This window comes from Myxocyprinus asiaticus, chromosome 6, assembly GCF_019703515.2.
Source record: "Myxocyprinus asiaticus isolate MX2 ecotype Aquarium Trade chromosome 6, UBuf_Myxa_2, whole genome shotgun sequence".
NCBI classification, from domain to species: Eukaryota; Metazoa; Chordata; class Actinopteri; order Cypriniformes; family Catostomidae; genus Myxocyprinus; species Myxocyprinus asiaticus.
In genome coordinates this window covers 9464801-9483626 of record NC_059349.1, presented here as the reverse complement: position 1 = coordinate 9483626, position 18826 = coordinate 9464801, and the positions used below count along the sequence as shown (strand labels likewise).

Sequence of the window (18826 nt, the reverse complement as noted above, 5' to 3'; positions counted from 1 at the left end):
AAATAAAAATGGCAATCTATCCCCTAGGATTATTTTCAGCTGTGGTGGCAATGCTGGACCCGTATTTATGCTTGGTAGTGGAGGAATAGCTTAAAACGACCTTAGAATCTTAGAACGACCTTAGAATCACAAGATGGGTTATTCATGTTCACCTTGTCAGTGTTTGATTATTTACTGGGAGCATTTGACACTTGAAGGTCTGTGGAAACCCAGACAGCTGTAGTAATAACTGTCAAATAATGAAATGCCTCAACGCAGGAAAATATATTTACACTATTTTCATTCAACATAAAGCATATTTAAAGCATATTTTGTTGCATCAAGAATAATAATGAGCCATGTGAAATTTCAGCAGCAGTGCTCATAATTTAATGCATATAGGGGAAACACTGCTATCCAAACTTGTTTCAACAAATTCCATCAGTGCTGACATAAAGGTTTCCATGATGACATCAAAAGATTTATTGGCGTGCTTTGTCTTAGCCATTTTTTTTGTTTTTTTGTTAACCAAGCCTAATGAGTATGCACAAATCCGCCCTACATGTATGGCAGATGCTTTTATCATTTCATATTCAGATTTGACTATCCATAATTATGTTTTGACTAGTCAAAACTCCAATTTCAGATATCTGTTGTGCATTTTTGACAAGTAGTAATTCACATTTAAGATATCTACAATGCATTTTTGACTAGTCATAATTAACATTTTAATGCAACTTTGACCAGTCATTTGTTTCCATAGGATTGTACTGAAAACTATTTTCTAGAGTTTTAGAGTTTTTCCCCAGTAGAAATTGTAATTACAGATATCTACAATTGATTTATTACTAGTACACATTATAATTTATGATATCTCTAATTAAGTTGTTACTAGTAATAAAATCAATTGTATCAATTGCATTTAATTGAATTATGACTAGTCAGAACATAAAGATATCTTTAATATGGTTTTGATAAGTCATAATTTAATTACAGATATCTACAATTCTGCAGCTTTAAAGATATCCTAATGACATTATTTGATATCAGAAACTTAGATATGACTAGGCAAAATATAGTTTTAGATACCTTGAATTGCATTTATGACTAGTACATTTTTAATAGGAATTATTACTGTCAGTTTTCATTTAAAGATATCTATAATGTATTTATGGTTATCTCAAATTGATTACAGACCAGGAAGATCTTTATTTTGAGATATCTGCAATTATTAATCTGACTGGGAAGAATTTTAAGAGAGATCTTAAATCAACATTCTTACTAGTGAAACTTCCTTTACAGATATCTAAAATGCTTATGCAAATTGCCTCTCTGCTATGCCCCACTTAAAAACTAAACAAAAACAATCCTACCTCAGAAAATTTTTGCTGTCCGCCATTTTGTCTGATAAAGAATTGATCTTTTAATGTTAGTCTTGCATGTTTGGTTTATTTTAAACAGAATTTTGCAATTAAAAAATAAATAAAAATCCAATAATAAGGAACAATGATGATGGAGCACTTGTAAAAATGATTTGTATCAGTCATCATTCCCAAATAAACTCATATAAATTTAGAAGGGACCCCTACATTAGCTCAAAGGTCAGTTGCATATTGCATGTCTACAGTGGGCATGTAATTATTAGAAACAAACTTTGATGATCCATGTCTCATCACTCCAACACAGCAGTACTTCTCTCAGTGTTGCTGTTACACACTGCCATCAAGTGGGCTATAATGGTATTGGCAAATAATACACAAGCACGTTTAATATACTAATTAATTCAATGTATTTAATTGTTAGTACCGTTAATTAATATAGGCTATGTATTAATTCAGAATACAGAAGTTATATTAACTAGCAAATTAAGAGCCGCTTAACAGCAGTTATGATCGATTACATAAATTGTTGAATGAGGCTTCTCTCTTTTCAATTGACTAATTTTTTAACTGTGTTTAAAGATTTTAACAGATTAAAAAACATGGGTGCCTCGATTCTGAAGCATTAAACCTCTACATCATGAATTTATTTGCCCAATTACACATTTTTATAAATTGCACAATAATAAATTAAAAAGACCCGTTTGTGGTTGCCTGTCTTTATTAATAATTTACACTTAAATTGGTCCATGCTGCGACATATAACAATCACTTTGCTACACATAGTTAACTGGAGACCTTTTAACATATTATAAATGCATCAAGATATTGTTTATTAAGTTGTCATGCATCAACTTAATCTTTCTGTTAGCAGCTAGTTACTTTAACAGCTTCAAGTAAAGGGGTGAGGGGTGGTGCGTAATGAAAAGTCCTTGCACGTCACAACACAGCAGGTCGACTAGGGGTAAGGGCAATTTAGATATCCGAAAATATAATTTTGACTTGTCAAAACTGAATTACAGATATCTATAATCATCTTTGTGGATGTGTGACGTCATTGCAGATATCTTAAATGGAATTTTGACAAGGCAAAATATATTAACAGATATCTTTAATGTTCTTTCTTACTAGTCCATTTCTAACTGCAGATATCTCAAATTGGCATTCTAACTAGTCAAATTATAATTGTGACTCGTCAAAATGCAATTGTAGATATCTAAAATATAATTACAGATAGTTAGACAAAAGCGTTAAAAGCCAAAACGGCTTGCAATACTACATGTGAGGTCAGGAAGGTAGAGTCTTCTGATCTCAAAAGGAATGAAGATGCATGATTAAAGTTTGCCAGAAACACCTTTGCGATCCAGACATTCTGACTAAAGCCTTTGAACAAATATAACACATTATATCAGAGAGAGCTTGAGGAGAATGGGAGTACAAAAAAAGACAAAGTTTAAACTTAATTGAACCCTGAAACAAGACAAAGGCCCGAAACTATATCAGCAATGAAGCAAATTTGCAAAAGAATGGCTAAAATAAATAAATACATTAAGGGATATAGAATGGCCAAATCAAAATCCAGGTTTTAACTTTTAAGTGTAGAGAATGTGCAGGAAAGAAGGAGCTCTGTGCTCTGGAGAGGGTAAAAATACTTCAGGTCGATAGAGCTGAATGAAAGACAATTACCAGAAATCCAATCCAATTACAAAAAAGAGATTTCTTTGAAAGGGTGTAACACTGGCTCGAAGCTGAAGGAGGGATTTAAAGGAAAGGTTCACCCAAAAATGATAATCCTCTCATTTGATGCATGCGCAGAGCACTGCAGACAGCAAGATTTATAGTGAAAGATAAGTAACATTTTGGTTTGTTTCTCACCCAAATCTAATCGTATCGCTTCAGAAGGCATGTATTAAACCACTGGAGTCATATGGATTACCTTTATGATGCCTTTATGTCCTTTTTGAAAGTTTTGGACCCCATTGACTAGCATTGTATGGACAAACACACATAATAAGAAGTCAACCAATGAATGGCTTGCTGAATGATTTGTAGTTGTCTCTGCATACTAAAACTGGGGTAGGAGAAAGTATTTGAACATCAAACAAATTACACACATCTTAAAATAAAAACATTGCAAAGAATCATTTTCCTATCCTTGAATTCAAATTAGTTGAAACCCCTTTTTAATGGGTTATACTTCATTTTTGTATTTGCTTCATATATGGTTTATCCTTTTGTAAAATGGTAAATGAGTTATCTAATTTTTTTTACACTCTTTCTCTTTAATCGCTTGCTCCCCACAGAAAGCTCTGATACGCTGAAGTCCAATTTCTCGGTGGCTTTCTCCATTATTGGCATGTTCTCCTCCCACGCTGTTAGCAACCTAAGCATCTTTTTTTGTGCTGAAATCACTCCTACGGTTATTAGGTGAGCCATTCGACATGACAGACTTTGCAAATTGGCTCAATTGTTTGCTAAATTTTCTTGTTCAGACCTTCTAAGTTTCTATCAACGTAACTCTATTTTGATATGAAAATAAGAAATTTGCATCTACTTGAATACTAATTGATCTTGTAATAGATAATTTATTACATTTATGTTAAATCACATTTTAATGTGATATTGCAGAGAAACATCTGTGTTTAAAGCCCTGTCTTTTCAAAGGGGTCTATTTATTGTCATGCATCCTTTTATTTTACTTAGTAAACAAAGTCAATCATTAAATATTGGTCACTGATCACTAGTGTATCACCCAATACTTCAAGGACTCCATTTGTTAAACTTTACTTATGCTCACTTTACAGTATACCCCTAACCTTGCTCTCTTTTCTATAGAGGTGGTGGGCTAGGCCTTGTTCTGGCCAGTGCTGGGTTTGGCATGCTGACAGCACCTATCATGGAGCTACATAACCAGAAAGGCTATTTTCTGCATCATGTCATTTTTGCCTGCTGCACTCTTATCTGCATCATATGCATCCTGCTGCTGCCAGAGACTCGCAACCAGTCACTACCAGAAACATTTGCGGATGGTGAAAGTTACACCCGTCAACCGCTACTGCCGCCTCGCAAGCCAGGTGAGCAGCGCCTTTTGCTGACCAAGTCTGAGAGCCGCGAGTATGCCAGGGTGGGCGACACACCTCTGCATGAAGCAGCTGTCACTGCTATTTCCACTATGGACTCTACAGCCTCGTCTGCTTATGATCTACCAATGCTCCTCAGCACCCCTGTCCAGCAAGCGACTGGTCCAGTACAGCTACTCGGTATGAAGACACTGAGTTCTACCAAAGAGCAAGATCAAATCAAGCAAACCATGGATGAGTTTCCTACATTTGTTACCACACTGGAATCTTCTGCCCCATCCATAGAGGACCCTCTCCTCGCCTCTATCCCAAACACCTCTACCCCAATCACTATTAATTCTCTTCGGGCGTCTAAAATAGATTCTCCCCCTGATGTTATCTTAGATGTACTGCCTTCTCCCACCGTTGACACTCCTGCTTTGATCAACAATCTGCTCCTGGAGTCTCCTACTTCTTTAATTGATCATTCCTTAGCCTCAACAAATGATCTCCAAACTCCAACAATTTTAGATGTAGTTATTCCTCCAATCGTGGAATCCCCTACTCCAGTTGCCAGTGATAGCAACTTCCAAGCTGAGATGGACTCTACAGGTCCTCTTCTTGACTCCTCTTTGCCTCCTCTTGTCAATGAGTCCAGCATCCACCTCACAGTGGCGTCCCCAGATACACCAGTAGACGACAGCATTCCTCTCTGCTCAATAAATGTTTCTGATCCATTACCCCCCATGACCGGACAATCCCCCATTTACCCTTTAAATGAAATTCCTCCCCCTTCCTCAATAGACTCTCCTGTTCATCTAGTGAATGAAATCCTACCCCCTTCCCCGACAGAAATGCCATTACTGCAAATACTAGACTCCGAGTCCTCTGCCCCATCAAGTCAAGTTCATGCTATCCCACCTCAGCCCATGTCTTCTCCTTTAGATTCTGGCACTCCATTATTACACTTAGTTGCTCCCTCTGTGATGGACTTCATAGAATCTGGCCCTCCTTCACCAGCTGTACTGGAGTCTTCAGCTACCTCAAGTAATGGTGCTGCCCTCCAGATCACAGTGGACTTAACTGCACCACATGCTACAAGCACAGACTCTGTTACAGAACATGGCCACCCCGTCATGGCAGACCTGACCGTTTCCTCACCAATTGACTTGGGTATACCTCCAGCCATGGACTTTACCATCACAGAAACCAGCACTGCCAGTGGGGTTTTACCTTCATGATGGACATATTCACTCTACAACTTGGTGAGCAGCCTTACAAGAAACAGTTCTCGTCACTTAAGGAGGACTAATTCAGTTTCAGAATCTGAAGTGTTTTTTGCTTTCCAGGAGCCATGACCCAGGAAAGGATTTGACTCTTAAGGGTACAACCATACGTAGACTGTTGCCCAAAGGGTCTTTACTGTCCTGATTTCCATGTCTTAATCAGCCCTACTTCACTGGTGCCAGTATCTGCATTTTGGGCAGCTAGATCCAAAACTCCAGGTGTTATCATTGAGCTTCTATTATTAACAACATTAAGGCCACCAGTGATAGGTTCCCACTTGAGTAACACTGGAATTCCCTAGTCTAGTGATTAGACTCATATAAACATGTTTGATAACAATTGAAATCAATGATGCATCAAAAGTAGTCAGACATGATGTAAAGAGATATTCACTTAACATAGGGAATTCCTCAATAACCCAAAACTGTACATTAGATGATAGTAATGTTGGGTAATGGGTCTTGAAGTGTAAGACAAAAACCTCTTTAGGTATCAAATAAACACTCAACTTTCATGTTCTAAACTAACCATATGTGTATTTCCAAAATCTGACAAACCGGTTTTAAAATAGATGCTATAAAGAGACTGCTCAGAATGGTATACCTTGTTTCATCAGAGCTATTCTCCAGGATCTGGTGAAAAAAGTAATTTTGAGGAATACAGAAAATACTCATAATAGGTAAAGAGCTATTTTCATGACTGTCTAAGAGATCCACAACACACTCAATCAAGTGTATGCAACAGACTTATTGTGAATGTGAAAACGTTGGTGAAATTTTGTAATTTATGCTGTAGTCGTATGAAAGTGGTGCTTTACATAAAAATGAAAAAAAAAGGAAAAAGAAAATGTAATTTTGTCCCAATGGTATTTTGAACCGTTGTTACCATATCTGTGTGAATGTATGTGGCACTTTATCTTCAACAATGACAACAAAGCATGTCAAAATCTAAAACAAAACTTGTAAACACATCAAAGTACTAAGAACAAATATGAATTTGAGGAGTAATTACGATTGTCATTTTTTCATTTATACCCACAGCAATAATATGTGGCCCATACTATGCCATAGGATAGAAACAATTTAAGCTATTTGTTCGTTTGTTTTTGTTTTGCATCTGTAATCACTGAAAAGAACATTAATATGCAGTACTAATTTTTAATTGGGGAAAAATGGTTGAGTTTTTTTGTCAGTTGGTGGACATGCTTATTCATACATTTTTCTTTGGCAACAGCAGGTTCTGAACATAGCTTAATGTGAGGAAAATGCAGTATGAAATATGTAAATATGGATCTGGACCTGAATTTGACAGCCACCAAATGTAACATCAGTTTGGACAGATTTATCCGGATAAAATAAATAATTTCAGCTTTTTTATTTGATTAAATTAGATTTAAGTGACTCACAGTATTGCCAGGGGGAAAAGTATTATTGAACTAGAGCATATAGGCTTATAAAAATGTTGTAAAAAGGGTTTCCGGCCATTTGTTAACAAGAATTAGGCTATGTCTTCGTATTTTGGTGATTCAAAGCACTGAGGGGGTTTTTTTCCCCCTCAAAAATATCATGACTTTGCCCATTATCTTTTACTAAAGCTATTCCCCTTTTCGCTATTCAGGGTGTCATGTTACATTTGATAAATAGACATTTTGAGTGATGACATGAGTAATTGATATTTTTTTAAGCATTTCAGGTCAAAAGGACTTCTCATAGGACTCCTAATTCTCAAATGAAACCAAACACTTGAGCAACTGTATTTGCAAGTGTGACTGGTTTAGCATGCTTTGGGTTTGTATTGAATCAAGCAGTTAAAGGCAGTCTGCAAGACTCACATTTATAATGTGATTCAGTGTAAAATCTATACCATTCTGTCATTCAATATTTCAGAACTGATTGAAAGATTTGCCCAAACTAGTTATATTTCTCTTTGTATAATTGATTTCCAAGCCAAGAATTTTTGGAGAAATAACCACAAAAACATAATCTACCAAGCATTTGTGTCTGCATTTGCGTACTTGTGTAAACGAGTATATTTAACATATGCACTTGCGTCACTCTGGCAGTAACAAACCTACTCAAACCTATTCAGTACTCAAGGGGGCGATAGAGTTACCTTCTATCTGTCCGTGCCATGATGTTTTTATTAAGCTGTAGAAATGTTTATAAGCTCTCACTAGCTCAGCAAGATTCTATTTAAACTGTTGTTCCACCATGACAGTAGTTGACCGTAGAAGACGACATTTTACTCAAGTTCGCTAAAGCCCATCATGCCACGCAGGCAATGCTGTGAATGCAATGTACTACTTCTGCTGCATAATGAATTGGGGTCTGACACGTTTCAGAATGCAACAACACAACTGAGGCTACATAGCTAGATTTGCATTCATTTACTTGTGTAGCGTATGCTTCAGGCCAAACTATCCATCATAGAGCCTAACTTATGCTAATGCCTCAGCTCACCATTTGACACTACACTAGACATTAAGAATGTCAAATCAGATAAAACAACATTATTTTTGCATGTTAAACAGCTCTCATGTAAAATTGAACAGGTTACATGCCAAAGTCTGACACTGAAATGCTACAATTGAGGAAGCTACATTGCCAAGGGCAATTCTCTTTATAAACCACTGCAGTTCACCATGAATACGCTCACCAGTACATCAAACTAGACCCCATACCCATATTCTCAAAAGTCACAACAATAAGCACAATATTCCTGGTTTTTAGGCAGCGCATCACAAGTCATGCTACTTAAGCATGCTAAGGTTGGCTGTTTGCAATAGGAGTGTTTAGTGCTAAATTCCTGAGGTACACTTTAGATCAGCAGAACAAAAACAATACATACATTTCCCCAGAATCACATCGCATTTAACCCTTACTTTATATTTTATAATTAATAAATTGTAACTTGCTTCTGGTTATACAAACTGTTTGTGGAAATGCCAAAATATCATTTTAAGCTCCTCTACAGAATTGGGTTAGATCTGTTTTAGAATGAACTAATGTATATATAAACATATTAGCAGTCCAATACAAATGATTCAAAAATGCACTAGATTTGTGATAGCTTGAGTTTACCTCATATCCTTAAAAAAGGTATTTAACACAGGTATTCCTTCAGAATGTTTTCTCCTAGAGTACTGACACGATCATGAATGTCAACTACTGGTCATTTGGGTTACATCTACTTTTTTTTTTTTTTTTTTTAACATGAATAATGCACTTGTATATAAAACCCTAAGTGTCGTAATAAACTTTATTGAATAAAATTATTTATTGATTACTGATGAATGTGTAAATGTTGTATGTTTCTGTGTTGACTGATTAAATAGTTTAGGCTAGGCTGCGTGTAATTTATAGGTCTTTGCTAAATTAATACAACTGGCATAAACAAATAATGTAGCCTAATGGGACACTGATTAACTTTGTCACTGTCAAAAGATGAGGTCAGATTAGTGTTAAAGAGCCCATATTATGCTCATTTACAGGTTCGTAATTTTATTTTGGGGGTCTACAAGAATAGGTTTACATGCTTTAATGTTCCAAAAACAGATTATTTTTCTCATACTGTACATTGCTGCAGCACCTCTTTTCACTCTCTGTCTGAAATGCTCTGTTGCAGCTCCTGTCTCTTTAAAGCCCCCCTTTCCGAAAAGCCCTGTCTGCTTTGATTGGTCAGCTGGCCTAGTCTGTTGTGATTGGTCAACTGCTAAGAGCATGTGACAGTACAACGCCCCTTACCATAACCGAGTTTCAGTTTAAAGTAGCCCTTAGGCGTGCATTACGCAAATGTATTACATAGTGAGGTAGCTATGTCACAAAAGTAATGTCTGGACTGCAAACCAGGTGTTTCAGGCAGTTCAGGAGCAGTGTTTTCTGTGGGAGAGAGTAACTCTCTTTGGCATGGACTTTGTGCTTTGTAACTTTGCAGACCTTTTACATGCACAAACAGCTATATTACACACAAAAGGAAGGGTAACATCCCAAAAGACCCTTCCATAGCCAAGGGCAACTGTATTATACAAACCTTGGCAGTTCATCATGAATACTCTCCCCAGCACTCCATACTCTCGAAAGTCACACAAATAAGCACTGTAGACCTTATTCAAAGTAGTGCTATATGTAATATTTTACATGTGACGGACAGACTTACAGTCTCTGCTGATGAAACATTTCCACTGACAAAAATCAGTAGACAAAAAGCTTGAGTTGTGAAAATTAGATGAGATCTAGGAGCTTCTATACCTCGCAGCTTTGTTTTCATTCCCCATCAAAAATCTAATATAGCATTACTATGAGATAGCGTAATAGCGTTAGCGTTACCAGAATGCACAAGTGTTCGACGATTCATAATGGAAGCTTGTTTTCGTTTCCCATTGTCCAATGTTTTCACTCACATTGCCGTATGTATTTAGTGAAAATTTTGATGTTAAGCATATTACATTTGTAAAAATTGCCCCCCAAAAAATTGTGTGGCTCCATAGTGCCAACACATTACAGAGTCTTTTTTTTTCACCTGTCAAAGTTTAAGGAGTGGGTAGATGACATGAAGCAATGTCCGGAGGTTAGTTTCGTTGATATCATTACAGGGATAGTTCACCCAAAAATTAAAATTCTCTCATTATTTACTCGTGACATACCAGATGTATGACCTTTTTTTTTTCTGCTAAACACAAGCGAAGATTTTTAGAAAAAATATCTCTGCTCTGTAGGTCCAATCAATGCAAGTGAATGGTGACCAAAACTTTGAAGCTCCAAAAATCACATAAAGGCAGCATTAAAGTAATCCACACAACTCCAGTGTTTAAATCCATATCTTCTGAAGTAATATGATAGCTGTGGGTGAGAAACAGATCAATATTTAAGTCCTTTTTTACTCTAGATCTCCACTTTCACTTCCACATTCTTCTTTTGTTTTTGGCGATTCACATTCTTCATGCATATTGCCACCTACTGGGCAGGGGAGAATATATAGCAAAAAAGGACTTAAATATTGATCCATTTCTCACCCACACCTTTCATATCACTTCTGAAAACATAGGTTTAACCACTGGAGTTGTGTGGATTACTTTAATGCTGCCTGTATGTGGCTATTGGACCTTCAAAGTTCTGGCCACCATTCACTTGTATTGTATGGACCAACAGAGCTGATATTTTTGTGTTCAGCAGAAGAAAGAAAGTCATACACATCTGGGATAGTATGAGGGCGAGTAAATGATGCGAGAATTTTCATCTTTGTATGAACTATTCCTTTAAATACTTTGAGTTGTAATGACAGCCAGAAACTGCACAAAACTAGAGCCTGAACTAATTTTTACTCTTAAAATGGTTGTTGTTTCAGTAGAAAACAGTCCAGCGGAATCAAAAATCATCATCATGGTTCAGTGGTTGGTCAGTAACAGGGAGGCTAACAAGTCTGCTGAGGACATGATGCAATAGTTGGCACAAGATCTACACTGCCTGGCCAAAAAAAAAAAAAAAAAGTCGCTGATTGGATTTAAATAAGCAGATACTTAAGAGCCTATGATTGGATCATTATTGCAGTGATTAATGCTTGGGGTGATTTAGAGTTGGTGTCATAATGTAGTTTGTCCAGCAGAGTGTGCTCCGACTCCATTGTTTAGAGAGCTGAGCTGAAGTGGTTCAGCAGACAGTGTGGAGTTAAGCGGTGCGGAGTTAAGCGATGTCTTCACAGTAAGTTGTTAATTAGTTTGTGAAATACATACTGGAAAGTTATTAAACAATGACCCCATCATTTTCTCTTTTCAATATAACTAATATAACGTTAACCCTGTCCCTAACAACCATGTCACTATCACATCTGTTTGCTGTTAGCCAGCTATAGTTTGTCAGTGCAGTAAGTAATGTAGCAGATTGAAAGATAAACATCAGAGCATCTTTTTGCAGCTCAGCAGACAACGGTGCGGTGGTGGATTGTGTGTGGCGAGTGTTGATTTCACGCTACATTGTTAACTGGTGAGACCCAATGCTGGAAAGTAAAATAATTAACGTCCGTCTTTTACTCTCCGTGACAACGAGATTATAGCTAACTAGCTAATCACGTAGCTACTTTCACTGTTGTCAGCTGAGTGGAAGCTAATGTGTAAACATGTATTCACCAAACTGTTTTGTTCAGGATTCACAGTTTGGTACCCCCTTCAACCGAACAATTCCAGTCGTTGCATTTATAAAATGTAATATTTAAAAGTCTGGTTTTCCACCGTTGAAAGTTTCCCATGAACTTGTATAGCAGAATATGATGTAACTGCTGCTGTTCATCTCATGACTCGGCAGGTGTAAATGCTTGTTTTACAGCCTGCCACTAATTGACTGGCAGTATTAAAATAGTCAGCATTTGACTGATACTAAACAGTACTTATGTTTATTTAGCTATTTATTTTATTTTTATTTATTCTTTATTTTCTCAGTGTTCATTTCTAGAATTGGTTGACAATGTATAATAATAATGTCAAATATTCTTTGATGAAAATATTTAAGAAAGTAGCCTTTTGAGTACCTTTGCATAGTCATATCGGTGCAAAATCCACATAGAAAAGGTCTGTTTTCATTCCAGCTCAAAATTCCAGGAGATTTAACAATTTAAACCAATTTAAAATACTTTAATTATAGATCTTAATCAAAAACGGTTTATCATTTGAAAAAGTAAACTACAACTTATGTGCCTGAAAATATGGGACAAAAAAAACCAGTCTTTTATGTACTATTAAACATAGAACAGGTCTATAGGCTTCAGCAACACCCACTCACAGCCGAGTTTGCATTCACTTGTAAACACATGCATGTGACAGACCGTGACATCAGTAAATTCAGAACTTACCTAATTCGTGTTCAACAATGGATGATACCAGACTGATTGTGGAGGTGAAGTACAAAGTGCTCTATTGTTTACCTTTTAGATGCAAATGAGATTTCACGACGATCAAGTTTGTAACACTTATCAATGACCCACTCCTGATAACCATTTTATAAGTTATGGTCTTTATTAAAATACATACTTACCTTAGTAGCATAGAAATCACAGTATTTCTCTGTATAGAGCTGCTGCTGTGACGCTATAGAAATGCTTCCAGTGTGAAAGCCCTGTGGAGTCTGCAGCTGCAGTTATGCTGTAGTGAAGCTGACACAGTGCTCACATCTGCTCAGGCTTGCAGTGTGAAACGGGCGTGATGCTGTCGAAATCAAAGCTAAAGGTAGTCCAACGAAATATTTGAGACTTTTTTTTTTTTTTTTTTGGCCAGGCAGTGTATATCACAGTGACTAAGGGTTTGACACAAAAATCCAATCGAATGAACTAGCAGTGGTTTTGTATGTTGTAGGAAAAACACAAACACTTACATGGGGCTTACCTCGTTTCACCACAAGCTGCCTTATACACTCAACACTAGTCAATGCTGACCTCTGCAGGAAGACGGGAGTAAATAAATAAATACATATTCGTTTTGAGGGTTTACAGAATTATATAACTATACATATGCAAGATTATGTTACAGAGATGGGTCAGCTTCATGGCTTCGTGTTGTCGTGTATATGATGAATCAGCATTTTCAACACGTCACCGCGTCAATAGGTGTGACGGCAGGACACGCGATGCTGCAGCACTTCCACTGCATCAATCCCCACACCGCTGATTGGCTGACGGAAGTGCACCGCCATCCAATCAGCTTCCCCATGAGCCTCTCCTTACCCTGAAACTGCAGTCATCAGTGATAGAAAGGCAGAGTCGCATCAGCTGCAGTGACACACAACAAATCCTTCACATTGTTATCACCTGCACAATGAGAGAAATTGTACATATTCAGGCCGGACAGTGCGGTAACCAGATTGGTGCCAAGGTAAGATTTTTAAATAAATACATTTTATTTAAAAATATGTATAAATATATTTGATGGGGACAGAATGGCCAATTTTAAGATTGCCCTTTATTGAAAAAAAAAAAAAAAGACAAATGATTTAATAAAATAATTAAATTAAATGATAGATTGCTCTAGGCTGCTAAAAATCATTTAAGTTGGTCTTTTGGGTCTTAAAGTGTGGCATCTGTTTTGTGTGGGTGTGGTGTAGATAAAGGTCTGCAGTGGCTCTCAGGGTCTGGATTCATCATTGCACCACTGCATCACTCAAACACAAAGAATTGTGGTGTTTCCAATTTATTGTGAATGCTTGTGTATTCAGGATCAACTTGTAAGAAAGAAAAATACGCTACTGAAAGGAAGAATACAGTTCTTGAAAACATACTATTGTTTGTGCATTTCAGTTTTGGGAGGTGATCAGTGATGAACACGGGATTGACCCCACTGGCAGTTACCAAGGAGACAGTGATCTGCAGCTGGAGAGGATAAGTGTGTATTACAATGAGGCATCTGGTAAGCACTTCAGTCATTCAGTGTTATGTGCATGGAGTTATTGCGATGCATTTTAGATACGTGAGTTTATTAAATCATGTGGTGTTAAATACAGTTGAAGTCAGAAGTTTACATACACCTTAGCCAAATACATTTCAACTCAGTTATTCACAATTCCTGACATTTAATCATAGAAAACATTCCCTGTCTTAGGTCAGTTAGGATCACTACTTTATTTTATTGAAATGTAAGAATAATATTGGAGAGAATTATTTATTTCAGCTTTTTTTTTTTTCATCACATTCCCAGTGGGTCAGAAGTTTGCATACACTTTGTTAGTATTTGGTAACATTGCCTTTAAACTGTTTAACTTGGGTCAAAGTTTTGGGTAGCATTCCTCAAGCTTCTCACAATAAGTTGCTGGAATTTTGGCCCAGTCCTCCACACAGAACTGGTGTAACTGAGTCAGGGATGTAGGCATCCTTGCCTACACACGCTTTTTCAGTTCTGCCCACAAATTTTCTATCAGACTGAGGTCAGCGCTTTGTGATGGCCACTCCAATACCTTGACTTTGTTGTCCTTAAGCCATTTTGCCACAACTTTGGAGGTATGCTTGTGGTCATCGTCCATTTGGAAGACCCATTTGCGACAGAGCTTTAACTTCCTGGCTGATGTCTTGAGATGTTGCTTCAATATATCCACATAATTTTCCTTATTCATAATGCCATCTATTTTGTGAGGTGCACCAGTCCCTCCTGCAGCAAAGCACACCCACAACATGATGCTGTCACCCCTTGCTGCTTCACGGTTGGGATGGTGTTCTTCGGCTTGCAAGCCTTACCCTTTTTCCTTCAAACATAACGATAGTCATTATGGCCAAACTGTTAAATTTTTGTTTCATCAGAGCAGAGGACAATTTCTCCAAAAAGAAAGATCTTTGTCCCCATGTGCACTTGCAAACCGTAGTCTGGCTTTTTATGGTGGTTTTGGAGCAGTGGTTTCTTCCTTGCTGAGCAGCCTTTCAGGTTATGTCGATATAGGACTCGTTTTACTGTGGATATAGATACTTGTCTACCTGTTTCCTCCAGCATCTTCACAAAGTAGTTTGCTGTTGTTCTGGGATTGATTTGCACTTTTCACACCAAACTACGTTCATCTCTAGGAGACAGAATGCGTCTCCTTCCCGAGCGGTATGATGGCTGTGTGGTCCCATGGATTTACTTGCATACTATTGTTTGTACAGATGAACGTGGTACCTTCAGGCATTTGGAAATGTCACCCAAGGATGAACCAGACTTGTGGAGGTCCACAATTTTTTTTTCTGAGGTCTTGGCTCATATCTTTTGATTTTCCCATGATGTCAAGCAAAGAGGCACCGAGTTTGAAGGTAGGCCTTAAAATACATCCACAGGTACACCTCCAATTGATGGCAATTAGCCTATCAGAAGCGAACTGGCTAATTGCCTAAAGGCTTGACATCATTTTCTGGAATTTTCCAAGCTGCTTAAAGGCAGAGTTAACTTAGTGTATGTAAACTTCTGACCCACTGGAATTGTGATATAGTCAATTAAAAGTGAAACAATCTGTCTGTAAACAATTGTTGGAAAAATTACTTGTCATGCACAAAGATGATGTCCTAAACGACTTGCCAAAACTATAGTTTGCTAATATGAAATCTGTGGAGTGGTTAAAAAATGTGTTTCAGTGACTTCAACCTAAGTGTATGTAAACCTCTGACTTCAATGGAATAGTCTGATTTTCATTATCACGTCGTTAAAGGCTTCTAGTAGCCCATTGCAGTTCTGCCAGCTTTAGTCCCCTGTAAATAGACCTATTTCTGCAGCTGTCAGCAATTGGCTATTTCAAAGGCTGGTGTGACCTCCTGCTTATACAGTATTGATTTGCCATTTCAGATTGGTCACTGAGTTTCACCCGACTTAATTACCATACATCCATCGGCCCACAGTTCATCCAATAGTCACATTTCTCCATTTCTGTGGTTTTGGACAAGATCATTCAAGCCTATGCAGTCACATTATGTAATATATGTTTTCTCTATAGTTTTGTCCTCAAAGCAAGATGGGAGGAACAGAAGGAAAATTAATTCACTTTAAAGTCATGTACAGTGCTCAAAGTAGTAGGAGGATTGAGTTATGCTTACATTGAATAAATTCATATAAGGAATGTAGGCACCCACTATGCACTATAATGCAGACTTCATACGAATACAGAAATGTTTTCTAGTCACAGATTTTATATGTCAACACCCTTTGTATGTTTATTCCACTCATCTGTTTCCGTTTCACAGGAAACAAATTTGTCCCTCGTGCCATACTGGTGGACCTGGAGCCTGGCACCATGGACTCTGTCCGCTCAGGCCCGTTTGGACAAATCTTCAGGCCAGATAATTTTGTATTTGGTATGTTTATGAATCCCATGTATTTTCAACAATGTACAGTATATCTCTTCTTTATTAAATGAACCATTTTCTTTACCCACTGGGGTACTACAGTTACAGATAGAGTTTTAGGACATACAGTATCTAGCACGGATAGGCTCTGATGTTTAAGCAGTCTGTCAGAGGTGACTCAGCTAAATGTGGTGAAACTAAAGCTTGACAGATGCTGCAGTGTGTAACTGAAAAAAAAAAAAAAAAAAAATCTAATGCAAATAAATTCATTTTAAAACACTCAGTTACCAAAATTAGCAATTCTAATTTTGTATTCTGACAAAAAAAACAAAAAAACAAAAACAAAAAAACAGTATTTACTTAAGCCTTAAATGCATGGGTGTTTCAGCAAACATTACCTCAGGTGTTTAGCGACCTGCAACATATCTATCAGAAAAGGAGCTACAAAATACCCAGATTTTTCAAAACATTTTCAAGACTATAAAAAAAAAAACCATGTTATATACTGATGTTTTATTTTTCATATCAAAAAGAATGCAACAAAAAGGATAGAATGAGATTCATTACTTCCACGCTGAAATGTAATTTGTGTTTGCGTTCAATTCAAATATGGCATGTTAAGACACATTGTAACAGGTTTGATGTCAATGAGCACATTCACATGCACAGCAGTATCAAAAGTCAGTTTATAAAAATAATAATAAAAAAAAAAAACAGCCGATTATTTTCTGCTTTGGACGTCAAAACGTAAACAGGCATTCGCACGACACTGCACACATTGGATAAGCCGGTAACAACACTGGTAAAGATGTTTACATATTGATCATAATCGGGGTAATGTGCATAAATTTGGTGTGCTGATCGTTTTTTTGCTGTAAGGTCACAAGTCGTTTATGACCTTACCCCCAATAAAAGAACACATTGTTCTTTCAGGTCAAAGCGGAGCTGGAAACAATTGGGCCAAAGGCCACTACACAGAGGGTGCCGAGCTGGTTGACTCGGTGCTGGATGTAGTAAGGAAGGAGTCTGAGAACTGCGACTGCCTGCAAGGTTTCCAACTCACGCACTCCCTGGGCGGAGGCACTGGCTCTGGCATGGGCACACTTCTCATTAGCAAGATCCGTGAGGAGTACCCTGACCGGATCATGAACACCTTCAGTGTCATGCCTTCACCCAAAGTGTCCGACACCGTGGTGGAGCCCTACAATGCTACGCTGTCTGTGCATCAGCTGGTGGAGAACACCGACGAGACCTTCTGCATCGACAACGAAGCACTCTACGACATATGCTTCCGCACCCTCAAACTCACGACTCCTACTTACGGCGACCTCAACCACCTTGTCTCGGCAACCATGAGTGGGGTCACCACCTGCTTGCGATTCCCGGGTCAACTTAATGCTGACCTTCGCAAGCTGGCAGTCAACATGGTACCTTTCCCACGCCTCCACTTCTTCATGCCTGGCTTTGCCCCCTTGACAAGCCGTGGAAGCCAACAGTACCGTGCTCTTTCCGTGCCAGAGCTAACCCAGCAGATGTTTGACGCCAAGAACATGATGGCGGCCTGCGACCCACGCCATGGCCGCTACCTCACCGTGGCGGCTATCTTTCGTGGCCGCATGTCCATGAGGGAGGTGGACGAGCAGATGCTGAGCATTCAGAACAAGAACAGCAGCTATTTTGTGGAATGGATCCCAAACAATGTCAAGACGGCAGTTTGCGACATCCCACCTCGCGGTCTCAAAATGTCCGCCACGTTCATTGGCAACAGCACGGCCATTCAAGAGCTGTTCCGCAGGATTTCTGAGCAGTTTACCGCCATGTTCAGACGCAAGGCTTTCCTGCACTGGTACACCGGAGAGGGAATGGATGAAATGGAGTTCACAGAGGCTGAGAGCAATATGAATGACCTGGTGTCCGAGTATCAGCAGTACCAAGACGCAACAGCGGATGAAATTGGAGAGTACGAGGAAGACGATCTTGATGAGGAGGATGTTCGTCAAGAAGCTCGCCACTGAAATAGCTCCCCAAAAAGCTCATAGCTGCATAGTTTAAAATTATTTTCGAAACCATGGCTTTTAGGTTTTCTGAAAATGCCATAGCAATGCAAACAGTGCTGTTTCTTAATATTTCAAAAGGTGTGCAATTGAAGTTGGGAAAGGTATGAATAAACAGTCATTCAGTCAACGTCAGCAACAGTTTTGGGGGGTATAGGGTTCTCTTACAAAGTGTTTTGTAACATTTATTTCACATGCCAACTGCAGTTTGAAGTATGACAATAAAATTAGTCTAAAATAATTACCCACCACTCTCTTGTCTAAAATTATGTTCTAGAATTCTAGTATATGT

General features: G+C 38.0%; 2 protein-coding genes across 4 annotated transcripts in view; both read left to right on the top strand.

The window, feature by feature from the left end:
* The window catches only part of LOC127441936 (solute carrier family 22 member 23-like), a 62791-nt gene extending 53824 nt beyond the window's left edge, over positions 1–8967 (top strand). For 2 of the 3 annotated variants that reach the window (XM_051699523.1, XM_051699525.1), the window contains exons 9-10: positions 3662–3785; positions 4194–8967. In XM_051699523.1, coding sequence (XP_051555483.1) covers positions 3662–3785; positions 4194–5658 — 1589 coding nt within the window. In that variant the 3' untranslated portion in view covers positions 5659–8967. The remainder of the gene's footprint in view (positions 1–3661; positions 3786–4193) is intronic. The other variant, XM_051699524.1, reaches the window with a different exon arrangement.
* A 4467-nt stretch (positions 8968–13434) lies between these two features.
* On the top strand, positions 13435–18778 carry LOC127441953 (tubulin beta chain-like). The gene is made up of 4 exons (XM_051699560.1): positions 13435–13559; positions 13982–14090; positions 16379–16489; positions 17414–18778. Exons 1-4 carry the CDS (start codon positions 13503–13505, stop codon positions 18493–18495), a joined length of 1359 nt encoding a protein of 452 aa, XP_051555520.1. The 5' UTR covers positions 13435–13502; the 3' UTR covers positions 18496–18778.
* The last annotated feature ends 48 nt before the right edge of the window (positions 18779–18826 follow it).